The sequence below is a fragment of the Anolis sagrei genome, chromosome 1 (assembly GCF_037176765.1).
Source record: "Anolis sagrei isolate rAnoSag1 chromosome 1, rAnoSag1.mat, whole genome shotgun sequence".
NCBI classification, from domain to species: Eukaryota; Metazoa; Chordata; class Lepidosauria; order Squamata; family Dactyloidae; genus Anolis; species Anolis sagrei.
Genome location: NC_090021.1, coordinates 336,627,946 through 336,641,519, shown reverse-complemented (window position 1 = coordinate 336,641,519; position 13,574 = coordinate 336,627,946). Strand labels below are relative to the sequence as shown.

The 13,574-nt window shown below is 43.9% G+C and overlaps 1 protein-coding gene across 2 annotated transcripts in view; it reads left to right on the top strand.

Annotated features, from left to right (window-relative positions):
• Positions 1–13,574, top strand: part of ARMH4 (armadillo like helical domain containing 4) — an 80,603-nt gene that overhangs the window by 45,955 nt on the left and 21,074 nt on the right. For both annotated transcript variants that reach the window (XM_060753578.2, XM_060753569.2), the window contains exon 5: positions 7,448–7,723. In XM_060753578.2, the coding sequence (XP_060609561.2) occupies positions 7,448–7,723 (276 nt within the window). The remainder of the gene's footprint in view (positions 1–7,447; positions 7,724–13,574) is intronic.

The window sequence follows — 13,574 nt, the reverse complement described above, 5'->3', positions numbered from 1 at the left end:
TGGACACATTCCAGTTTGTCAATATCTCTCTTGAATTGTGCTGCCCAGATGGCCCTGGGCATGCTGAAAAACTCATAATAATAATTTATTTTTGGTCATGTCAGGAGCGACTTGAGAAACTGCAAGTCGCTTCTGGTGAGAGAGAATTGGCCGTCTGCAAGGACGTTGCCCAGGGGACGCCCGGATGATTTGATGTTTTTATCATCCTTGTGGGAGGCTTCTCTCATGTCCCTGCATGAGGAGCTGGAGCTGATGGAGGGAGCTCATCCGCCTCTCCCCGGATTTGAACCTGCGACCTGTTGGTCTTCAGTCCTGCCAGCACAGGGGTTTAACCCATTGCGCCATTGGGGGCTCCTCCTCCTCCTCCTCATAATAATAATAATAATAATAATAATAATAATAATGAATGGCTTCCAGTTCACAAGGGGATCTGGCAGGGCTCATTTCATCATCCTATCTCTTTAATTGGTATGACAAAAAACATCATAAGTACAGCAGAATTAGACTCAGAGGAAAGAGCATCAACACTTCAGAATGAATGCATTTTGAACACCCTGAGATTTGCTGATGACACCATATTGCTAGCCAGAACTATCAAGGACTTTGTACCACAGAAGAAAATGCAGTGGCAGGTTTGCAGCTGAAAACAAAAATACATAATAACCGCAAACAATTTCATAGAACAGTGGTTCTCAACCTGTGGGTCCCCAGGTGTTTTGGCCTACAACTCCCAGAAGCTCCAGCCAGTTTAGCAGCTGTTAGGATTTCTGGGAGTTGGAGGCCAAACCATCTGGGGACCCACAGGTTGAGAACCACTGTCATAGAACAAGAAACAATCTGGGCCAGCTAATCACCTGCCAACAAAGGATTCCTCCAGGCAGTAAGAAGCCAGACCTTGAAACTGCTATGCCATTCAATGTTAATCAAGATGGCAGACTTTGAACCACAGAAGAAAATGCAAAGGCAGGTTTGCAGCTGAAAACAAAAATATGTAATAACCACAAACAATTTGCATAGAACAAGAAACAACCAGGGCCAGCTAATCACCTCCCAAAAAATAATTCCTCCAGGCAGTAAGAAACCAGACCTTGAAACTGCTAGGCCATTCAATGCTAAACAAGGTGGCGGACTTTGAACCACAGAATAAAATGCAAAGGCAGGTTTGCAGCTGAAAACAAAAATATGTAATAACCGCAAATAGTTTGCATAGAACAAGAAACAATGAAGGCCAGCTAATCACCTCCCAACAAAGGATTCCCCCAGGCAGTAAGAAGCCAGACCTTGAAACTGCTATGTCATTCAATGCTAATCAATGTGGCAGACTTTGAACTGCAGAAGAAAATGCAAAGGCAGGTTTGCAGCTGAAAACAAAAATACATGATAACTGCAAACAATTTGCATAGAACAGTGGTTCTCAACCTGTGGGTCCCCAGATGTTTTGGCCTACAACTCCCAGAAGCTCCAGACAGTTTACTAGCTGTTAGGATTTCTGGGAGTTGGAGGCCAAAACATCTGGGGACCCACAGATTGAGAACCACTGTCATAGAACAAGAAACAATCAGGGCCAGCTAATCACCTCCCAACAAAGGATTCCCCCAGGCTGTAAGAAGCCAGACCTTGAAACTGCTAGGCCATTCAATGCTAATCAAGGTGGCAGACTTTGAACCACAGAAGAAAATGCAAAGGCAGGTTTGCAGCTGAAAGCAAAAATACATAATAATCGCAAATGAATTGCATAGAACAAGAAACAATCAGGGCCAGATAATCACCTCCCAACAAAGGATTCCTCCAGGCAGTAAGAAGCCAGACCTTGAAACTGCTAGGCCATTCAGTGCTAATCAATTGTAGCATTCACACCTACCTCATAGAATCATAGAATCAAAGAGTTGGAAGAGACCTCATGGGCCATCCAGTCCAAACCCCTGCCAAGAAGCAGGAATATTGCATTCAAATCACCCCTGACAGATGGCCATCCAGCCCCTGTTTAAAAGCTTCCAAAGAATGAGCCTCCACCGCACTCCGGGGCAGAGAGTTCCACTGCTGAACGGCTCTCACAGTCAGGCAGACAAGAGTTCTTTCTCCCACCCTGGATGTCATTCCACAGATATATAAACCCTATTTTCCTAGTTAAGCGGGTGGGGTGGGCGGGGGTGGGGGTGGGGGAGGAAAGGCCTGAGGCTCTTAGGAATTGTGGGAGTTGAAGTCCTAGTTTCCAACAGACCTCACAACCTCTGAGGATGCCTGCCATAGATGCAGGCAAAACTTCAGGAGTGAATGCTTCTGAAACATGGCCATACAGCCTGAAAAATCTACAACAACTTAGATTTAGCTTATTGTGAAATCCAGTGAATTTAACTTCTCATATAGACTTTCTCTCCTTGTTTTTTCTCCTGCATTCGTTTCGCCTGCATCTATGGCAAGCATCCTCAGAGGTAGTGAGGTCTGACTGTTTTCCTCCCCTAACTTTCTCAAAAGGCGAACTCCCTCCTAGTTTCGGATAGATGGCAGTGTTTCCTTCTCTTTCAAGTGCTGAGCAATTATTTAACTGGTAGCGCCACATAAGGGCATAAGGCAAGCCCTGGCACCATTATTATAGTGACACATAATAGCTGGAGAAAGAGAGAGATGAGATACCTTTTGTAAACAGACCCATCTGCCAATTATAGCCAACCTTTATATCTTTTGGGTTGGAAAGGTGAAGCAAGGTTTGGATAGAACTGTGCTGACGCTATCCAAGGTGCTACCTTTCTCCTTTTGAAGCAATGTGCTCAATCCCATGATATGGAGTGAAAAACACACACACCCAAATGCATTTTTTCATGGAAAATTTAATGCACAAGAGACTATCTGTCATCTGTATCTTCTATTATATCATATAGTCCAATACTAGTCCAATGTGGGCTAGGCAAAACTACGGTGAGGTGGATCTGTAATTGGTTAAATGGATGAACCCAGAGGGTGATTCTGACCAATGCTTCCTCTTCATCCTGGAAAGAAGTGACGAGTGGAGTCCCACAAGCAGGGTTCCATCCTGGGCCCGGTCCTGCTCAGGATATTTATTAATGACTTAGATGAAGGGCTAGAAGGCATGATCATCAAGTTTGCAGATGACATCAAATTGGGAGGGATAGCCAATACTCCAGAGGACAGGAGCAGGATTCAAAACGATCTTGACAGATTAGAGAGATGGTTGGCCAAAACTAACACAATGAAGTTCAACCGTGACAAATGCAAGATACTCCACTTTAGCAGAAAAAACGAAATGCAAAGATACAGAATGGGGGACGATGCCTGGCTCGAGAGCAGGAAGTGTGAAAAAGATCTTGGAGTCCTCGTGGACAACAAGTTAAACATGAGCCAACAATGTGATGTGGCGGCAAAAAAAGCCAATGGGATTTTGGCCTGCATCAGTAGGAGCATAGAGTCTAGATCTAGGGAAGTAATGCTACCCCTCTATTCCGCTTTGGTTAGACCACACCTGGAATATTGTGTCCAATTCTGGGCGCCACAATTCAAGAGAGATGTTGACAAGCTGGAATGTGTCCAGAGGAGAGCGACTAAAATGATCAAGAGTCTGGAGAACAAGCCCTATGAGGAGCGGCTTAAGGAGCTGGGCATGTTTAGCCTGAAGAAGAGAAGGCTGAGAGGAGATATGATAGCCATGTATAAATATGTGAGAGGAAGCCACAGGGAGGAGGGAGCAAGCTTGTTTTCTGCTTCCTTGGAGACTAGGACGCAATGGAACAATGGCTTCAAATTACAAGAGAGATTCCATCTGAACACGAGGAAGAACTTCCTGACTGTGAGATCCATTCAGCAGTGGAACTCTCTGCTCCGGAGTGTGGTGGAGGCTCCTTCTTTGGAAGCTTTTAAACAGAGGCTGGATGGCCATTTGTCAGGGGTGATTTGAATGCAATATTCCTGCTTCTTGGCAGAATGGGGTTGGACTGGATGGCCCATGAGGTCTCTTCCAACCCTTTGATTCTATGATTCTATATCTTATTTATTATTTATTTACAATATTTATATTCCATCCTCATTCTGCAGGGGACTCAGGGCGGATTACAATGCACATATACATGGCAAACATTCAATGCTCTTTAGACATACAACATATATAGATAGACACAGAGGCAATTTAATATTCCAGCTTTCATGCTTCATGAGGGTATGCTTGATTCCGGCCACAGGGGGAGCTGCCACTTCACCATCCACTTGTGATGCTGCGTCTTTTGATGGAGTACTTCCTCATTCTTTTGCATGCTGCTGGAAGGTTTTATGGTGTCGTAAATTAGTTGAATTATTTATTTATTTATTTACTATATTTCTATACTGCCCTTCTAAGCCCAAGGGTGACTCAGGGCGGTTTACAAAACTGGCAGAGTTCAATGCCACAATAATATAAACAGTGGGTTGTTGTAGATTTTTTCAGGCTATATGGCCATGGTCTAGAGGCATTCTCTCCTGACGTTTCACCTGCATCTATGGCAAGCATCCTCAGAGGTAGTGAGTTCTGTTGGAACTAGGAAAAAGGGTTTATATATCTGTGGAATGACTAGGGTGAGACAAAGGACTCTTGTCTGCTGCAGCTAGGTGTGAATGTTTCAACTGACCACCTTGATTAGCATATAATGGTCTGACAATGCCTAGAGCAAACTTTTGTTGAGAGGTGATTAGAAGTGCTTGTTTGACATCTCTCAACATAAGTTTGTTCTAGGCACTATCAGACCATTATATGCTAATCAAGGTGGTCAGTTGAAACATTCACACTTAGCTCCAGCAGACAGGAGTCCTTTGTCCCACCCTGGTCATTCCACAGATACATAAACCCTTTTCCCTAGTTCCAACAGACCTCACTACCTCTGAGGATGCTTGCCATAGATGCAGGCGAAACGTCAGGAGAGAATGCCTCTAGACCATGGCCATATAGCCCGAAAAAACCTACAACAACCCAGTGATTTTGGCCATGAAAGCCTTCGACAATACATAATATAAACAGTTAAAAGCCTATAAGCATCCTTAAAATTCCATAAACAATAAAATCAGTAAAACATTACCTTCCCCACATAAAGCGATACCTAAATTTCCTACTTTACAGATTCAACTATCTTTCAGGCTGCATAGGTCAACAGCAAGCTAGAGTATTAATGGTTGGGAGCTTACTCTGACCTGGGCTGGCTTAAAATACAGGACCTTTTGGTCAGTAGTGATTTAATGCAGCTGACTACTAGCTAGCTGCACCACAACCCGGTCATTCTCTCTGTTTATATCTATATCTATCTATCTATCATCTATATCAGGCATGGGCAAACTTGGGCCCTCCGGGTGTTTTGGACTTCAACTTGGAACCCCAGGTTTCGGTGGTGTCCAGGGGAGCATTTGCACAACTCAAACTTGTGCGCCAGCTGCGCCCGTACCTTGGGAAGTCTGATTTGGCCATGGTGGTCCACGCTCTGGTTACATCCCGGATTGATTACTGCAACACGCTCTACGTGGGGTTGCCCTTGAAGACTGCCCAGAAGCTTCAGATGGTCCAGCGCTCGGCAGCCAGGTTGCTAACGGGAGCGGCACTCAGGGAGCACACCACTCCACTGCTGAGCCAGCTCCACTGGCTGCCAATCCGCTACCGGGCACAATTCAAGGTGCTGGCTTTAGCCTATAAAGCCCTAAATGGTTCTGGTCCCGCTTACCTCTCCGAACGCATCTCCACCTATGAACCGACTAGAACATTAAGATCGTTTGGGGAGGCCCTGCTCTCGATCCCGCCTGCGTCACAGGCGCGCTTGGCGGGGACGAGAGACAGGGCCTTCTCAGTGGTGGCCCCTCGGCTATGGAATGCCTTGCCGGCAGACATCAGACAGGCACCTTCATTGCTGACATTTCGGAGAATGGTCAAGACCTGGCTTTACGAACAAGCGTTTGGCTAAGCGATGCAACTAATTAAGGAAGACGGTAAATGGAACATAGGAACGGCACAACGACTATGAGAACGGATCTGATTTCAATTGAGGCATTATATATGTTGTTTGTTGATTTGTCCTGTCTGATTGTTAATTGTTGTGGATCGACGTTGTCGATCCTGTTGTTGCATTGTTGTGTTTTAATTGCACTGTAAACCGCATTGAGTCGCCTGTTAAGGGCTGAAAAATGCGGTATAAAAATGAAGCAAATAAATAAATAATAAATAAATAAATAACTCTCATAATTCCTAACAGCCGGTAGGCTGTTAGGAATTGTGGGAGTTGAAGTCCAAAACACCCGGAGGGCCCAAGTTTGCCCATACATGATCTATATCTTCTGTCATCTGTATATATCCTTTTGTCCTTGTACAAAAAACCCTCCGTCTGCATTCTTTCCAAGTTCATTCTGCCTCTGGCACCAATTTTTTGGTGACGAAGTAACATCCAGGAACATGTTTCCTTCATTAACTGAAGTGTAGCCGTAAATTTTTTATGCCTCTGATCCTTGAAGATTCCAGATGTTTTGACACCTCTCCAACTTTACATGAAGACTGGCAAAGAATATCTGCCCAGATCTTTTGTAAGCCCCTGAAACCCAAGTGGTAAATTAACCTTTGTTATTGGATCTGGTTTGGTTCCCAGTTGCTAGAGACATTGTGATACATCACATGGTGGAAGAATGCATGCATGCAGGGAGTAGTTTGGTTTTGGAGATCTATGAGAAAACCATTTTAAATCATCAACAAAAAATCCAACAGCATTAAAAGTATTTCACTGTCAGGAATTGTGGGAGTTGAAGTCCAAAACACCTGGAGGGCCCAAGTTGGCCCATGCCTGCTTTAAAAGCCTTGGCAGAAAATGGACATATTTATACATGGCTATCATATCTCCACTTAGCCTTCTCTTCTTCAGGCTAAACATGCACAGCTCTTTAAGCCGTTCCTCATAGGGCTTGTTCTCCAGACCCTTTATCCTTAGAGTCACACTCCTCTGAACACTTTTCAGCTTGAGCATGACTTCCCTGGATCTAGACACTAGACTCCTATTGATGCAGGACAAAATTCCATTAGCTTATTTTGCCATCGCATCACATTGTTGGCTCATGTTTAACTTGTCCACGAGGACTTTAAGATCTTTTTCACACATACTGCTCTCGAGTGAAAAAGATATTGGGTTTTTTGCAAAACTACAACTCCCAGAACACCATAGCATTCAGCCATGGCAGGTAAAGCAGTGCCAAATTGCATTAATTCCACAGTGCAAATGCATCCCTATTTTCGTTTTTGGATGGGGTTTTTCCAAGTCACCAAAAAGATCTTCCATTTTTGATCCTGTTGGTTTTGCTCTAAGTCTACTTCATAGGATTGTTGCTTGGATAAAACAGGGAGGAGGAATAATAAGGTTTGCAAACACAGCTCTGGTTATGCTGAAACGTGAAAACTATTTGCTCTGGAATGTCATCTTGCTGTTCTTTCCTGATTGTCTAGAGGAAGAGGAGGAAGAGGAGGAGGAAGAGGAGGAGGATGAAGAGGAACCAGATGAGGACGAGGATGACGAGGAGGAAGAAGATAATGATGATGACAGAGACCTGAACTCCATGGATGAAGTTTTGGATGGAGATGCTGACTTGTCCAGTTTCACAGTTCCTGGGGAGACTTCGCAGGAACCTTTGGAAGAGCTGGAGAACCCGGTAGGAGAACTCTCCGGAGTCTCTTACCAGGTGCCGAGTGCAATCGAGTGGGAACAGCAGAACCAAGGACTTGGTAAGCAAAATCCACTCTCTGTAGCAGTGTATGTGCCTCTCTCTGTGCATGTGTATGAGTAGATCAATAGGCAGGAAGGTAACGGCGCTCTATGCAGTCATGCCGGCTAAATGACCTTGGAGGTGTCTACGGACAACGCCAACTCTTCGGCTTAGAACTGGAGATGAGCACCCCAGAGTCAGACACAACTGGACTTAATGTTAGGGGACAACCTTTACCTTTTACCTTATATATAGGGTTGCTGGTCAATTGACTTTTCAGGGTAGTATTTTGTAACCTCCACTCCCCCTCCGACCCCAAAGAAGAAATTCATCCAATATTGTCAGGAATCAAATGGGAGTACAGTGTTATGCCTTTGTACTCCATCATTCATGGCTTGAAAATATTGCTCCCTCCAAAACATTCCAAAAGGAAACACTGATCTAGAAATGATATATAAGGGGCCTCATTTTAGGAAACCGGTGTATATAAGAGGACTTGAGCTTTAATGGATCTGAGCAAACACCTGTTAGGTAGACTGGATATCAGGCTGGATCTACGGTGCCATATAATCCAGATGATCGAAGCAAATAATCCACATTATCTGCTTTGAACTGGGTTATATGGATCTATAGTAAAGGTAAAAGTTTCCTGACATTAAGTTTAGTTGTGTCTGATTCTGTGGGTTGGTGCCAGAGGCGGCCCACGTAATTTTCAACTGTAAGCAAACAGTATTTTGGTGTCGTCCCCCCCCCCCCCCCAACCAATCACTGATATATATTTTCTGTTCGTCGTGGGAGTTCTGTGTGCCATATTTGGTTCAATTCCATCATTAGTGGAGTTCAGAATGCTCTTTGATTGTAGGTGAACTATACATCCCAGTAACTACAACTTGCATATGGCAAGGTCTATTTTCCCCCAAGAGTGCCTCAAGAGCACCCTTGGGCAAAATCAACTATACTGCAAATGCTTACTTTGCGTAATGGGTTGAGCCGCCCCTGGTTGGTGCTCATCTCCATTTCTAAGCCGAAGAGCTGGCGTTGTCCATAGACACCTCAAAGCTCATGTGGCCGGTATGGAGCGCTGTTACCTTCCCGCAGAAGCGGTACCTATTGATCTACTCACTCTTGCATGTTTTCAAACAGCTAGGTTGGCAGAAGCATCCAAGGTGTTCAGAGAAGGGCAGTCAAAGTGCTCAAAGGTCTGGAAGCAATGAATCCCTATGAAGAATGGCTTAGGAGACTTGGTATGTTTAGTCTGGACAAGAGTAGATGAAAAAGGGACAGGACTGCCATGTTTAAATATTTGAAAGGATGTCACATTGAGGAGGGAACAAGCTTGTTTTCTGCTGTTCCAGAGACTAGGATGCAGAGGAATGATTCAAGCTGCAAGAAAGAGATTCCACCAAAACAATGCTTAAGTCGCATTGACCATTCGTCTGCGCAGGGTTCTGTAGTTCACACTTTAACAACACAACCATTCAATGCTAAGGCTTCCTGCTAAAATGGAACTGTAGAGGAGAGTCTACTGAAAAAGCCAGTACCTGCCGCATACCAGTACTGCCATCTGCTGAGGAGTTACGAAGGTGGAGGCATTACTTTTCATTCAACCCTCGTATCCTGTATCTATGAGCATCTTTGCTCCAAAGTCCCTTCTCAGTCTCTGTGTTAGAAAAGAAGCAAATGAGATTTGCATCAATGTACGTCACAAAAGGATATTTGATTAAAAGGGGAGTTGTGGATGCCCGCTGGAGTTTAATGACAAAGTTCACCTTCTGAAGGCAAAGTCTCTGACCTTTATAATCCAGGATGTTTTGTCTCAGAGAAAACTTGGCATGTAATCACTTGGGTCCTTTCTCTGCAACCTTCATTTTGTTAGATGAAAAAAGTCCTTGGAGGTCTGGGAATTTCAGCGAAATAGTGCTAGTGGCAGGCAAATCTCTCTATAAATATCTCTTTCTTTTGGTCATTTTTGCACATAGGTTTGTGGCTGGAAAGATGGCTAGAAAGGAAATGATTGTACAGCTTTCCTGTTGTCGTTTCTCTCCTGAAATGACCCACATCCCCTTTATTTTGATGTCATTTATTGAAAGGTTGAAGGTTGGAGGGAAGCTGCTCTGGAGCTTCAATGGATGCCTTGCGTCTGGCTTACAGTTCAGAGCAGCAATACCATTAGAATATGAGGGCAGGGTGTTGGGAGTTGTGATCTTTGCTCTGATTGTATTATTGGTATGAATAATATTACAGCAATGGATACTCTTAGCTGTTCAAAATTAATGGCACATCCTTTAGGACCAGGGTTTTGATCCCTGCTCAACTATTAAACCCATTAGGTGACCTTGGGCAAGTAACATTTTCTCAGCCTCAAAGGAAGGCTATTTATTATTATTTATTTCCTGCATTTCTATACTGCTTTTCTCACCCCTGTATGCCAAACATACACGTGAAAACCAAAGCGTAATATCTAGACAATAACATATAACTTTGAATTAAAACCATTAACAATATTAAACATGAAACATAAACAACCATTTAGACATGAAGACATAAAATTAAAACATTTTAGTATAAACATTAAAATCATGTAATCTAAAATTGTGCTCCAAAACCAATAGCACATATTCCTTATTCATTTCTCGCACTGCCAATTGAACATATTCCCTATTCATTCCTTGTACTGTTTACTTACTTAGGCAACCCCTCATTGACCGAGTAGGATAGTCTTCCAGGATCAGTGTGCTGGTGGGTCTGTAGGTGACTGTGGAGCCGTATTCTTCATCTGCATGTTCTCCTGAAGTGAGGGCATTGGTTTCCAGGTGGAAGGCGGTCCCAGTCGGGGTTGGCTTGACACGCCTTCTTCTTTGTACATTTCTCTCTTTCACCATCCATTCATGTTTCTTCAAATTCTATAGCACTGCCGGTCACAGCTGACCTCCAACTGGAGCACTCAAGGGCCAGGATGTCCCAGTTCTCTGTGTCTATGCCAGAGTTTTTAAGGTTGGCTTTGAGCCCATCTTTCAATCTCTTTTCCTGCCCACCAACATTCCCTTTTCCGTTCTTAAGTTCAGAGTAGAGCAACTGCTTTGGGAGATGGTGGTCGGGCATCTGGACAACATGGCCGGTCCAGTGTCCAGATGCCCGACCATCGCTTCAATGCTGGTGGTCTTTGTTTCTTCCAGCATGTCCGCTTGTCTTCCCAAGAAATTTGCAGGATTTTCCGGAGGCAGCACTGATAGAATTGTTCCAGAAGTTGCATGTGATGTCTGTAGACAGTCCACGTCTTGCAGGTGTATAGCAGGGTTGGGAGGACAATAGCTTTATAAACAAGCACCTCGGTATCCCTACAGATGTCCCGGTCCGCAAACACTCTGCTTCATTTGGAAAAAAGCTGCACTCACAGAGCTCAGGCGGTGTTGTATTTCAGTGTCAGTGTTGACTTGGTGGAAAGGTGGCTGCCAAGAGAGCGGAAATGGTCAAAATTTTCTAATGATACAGCATTAAGCTGTATTTCTGGCATTGGAGAGGGGATGGCTGGTGACTGCTGGAAGAGCACTTTGGTTTTCTCGATGTTTAATGACAGGCCGAGCTTCTCGTATGCTTCTGCAAAGGTGTTTAGAGTGGCTTGTAGATCTTTTTCTGAATGCGCACAGATGACATTGTCATCAGCATATTGGAGTTCTATACCAGATGTTATTGTAACCTTGGTTTTGGCTTTCAGTGTGCTGAGGTTCAGTCATCTATCTATAGGTTTTGGCAGTTACCTTATGATAGTCCCAGGTGGAGTTAATCCTTTATTCATCTTGTTTGCAGTAAACTCATTTTGGTTATCTTTTCACCTTGGCTAAAGTGCCTCTGTCTGCTAAGGGTCTTGATCTTATCAGAAGGTGTACAGACAGCCCCTGTGTAAAGCCAGACACTATAGTTTCCCCAAAGGCTTGGGAAAGAGAATTTACAAAACAAAAAACACAACTTGCTTCTTCTCTCTCAAACACCCCCCCCCCCCAATAATAGTCCTGAATATGAAGAGGGGTCCCTTCTTTCCCCTCTCTCACCCCAAAAGCAATGCACCTTTCCTCTGTGTCTCTTCTTTCTTTTTTCTCACTCCCTAAAAATGCACCTTTATCTGCCATAGTGCCATCCTGGGACTTGTAATTTCATTTGGCACCGGCTCTCTTTGGCAGAGAAGGCTAAAGTCTGCAAAACTACAAGTCTTGGGATTCCTTAGGTTGCAAATACAGCCCTTAAAGTGGTGTCAAACTACTATAACTTCAGTGTGGATGCATCCATCATGTTTTTTTCTTTCTTTTGGGGAAACTGGAGGGGGAAAGGTCTTCTTGAGGACAAGACAAATCAAAACACTTCCTTTTCGTAAACACATACATCTTAATTTTACTCTGGAAGCAGAGAGAGGGGGCCTCCATTAGAAAATGATAGTTGGAGAGATTGAGTAGCTGCTCTCTCGCTCTGTTTCCAATAAGATTCTAACAGCTTGAGGCAACGGTACTCTCCCCAAACCTTGAAAAGCAGCATTAATCTCCACGGAGGATGTTACCAGGGAGATTTCTCAGGCTCTCAATTCATCATAAATAAAGGAAAAAGAATAAAAACTCGGTCTGGATTGAGAAGTGGAAACAAGGAAACTCCAAAATAATTGTTTCCTTTTTACCTCGTAAGAGTCTTCAAGGTTTTGCTGCCAGCTTTGAGAAGATTTATTCATCTGCAGACATTGTTTGGTGAAATCAACTATGGATATGCCATAGACATATGTCTCGATGACAGGCTGCTTGGAAACTGCAATGTACTGCACACAGGGCTGCCCTTGGAGACTGTTTGGAAACGTCAGTGAATTCAAAATGAATGTAGCCAGACGTAGACATAATATAACTCAGTTGCACTGTAATAACTCAAAGTGACCTCTAGAACCTTATACAGCGTTGGTCCAGACTATTCTAGACCATCTTTCCCAATACAGACCTGCCAGACTCAAGATCTTCAGGGGGATTCTCTTTCAGTCATTGCACCACCACAGGTGTTGCAACTCAGAGTAAGCTTCACCTTGCTGCCAAACAACACCACACAAGAGCTGTAGTTTTATAGTTTATTGAGGAGAAAATCCAAGTAAAAATAAAGAATAAGCATTGCAAAATTCCAAAGATTAAGGTTAAAAGCAGAATATAGTTCCAAAGATCTTCAGGCAAAAACAGGAGACATAATCCTATTGGCAAAGTTCAAATCAGAGTCCCAGGTACAGGCAATGAAACAATTGCCCCATGAATCACCATGCAAGAAATCCCAAGCATACTGCTTTCCAGGCTAAGATTATTCCATGAAGCTTTCAGGCTAGTAAGCTACGTTGAACTGACGCTTTCACAGAGTTTCTAGGAGGCCTAAATACCTTTCTAACATCAAAACATTAGGCTCTCAGCATCATAAAAGCATCTGCTTGCCTGACCCGGAGATCAAGGCGAGCTTCCCGGGTCAAGTCACTATCTACACTTTCAGTATCATCGTGGGAAGGCACCTGCTCGCTATCTCCTTCATTAAAATTCCTTTCTGGTGAAAACAGCTGTATTGACACTGCACTGTCTGTGAGAGCCTCGGAAGCAGGCTCAGAGATTTGAGGCACAGACAAAGAGCCAGGAAGCTGAAACCCAACAGGAATCTGAATCCCATCGTCCTTATAGTCAGAAATTAGCTCAGCCACAACAACAGGCTTCCTTGCTGTTTTAAAACAGAGGCCAAATGGCTGTCTGTTGGGAGGGCTTTGATTGTGTCTTTCTGCATGGCAGAATGGGGTTGGACTTTTGCAAAATGGAAATCTCCATAACCTTCTGGAAAATTGCTATTTAAACCCATTTGGGAAAACCAGGAAT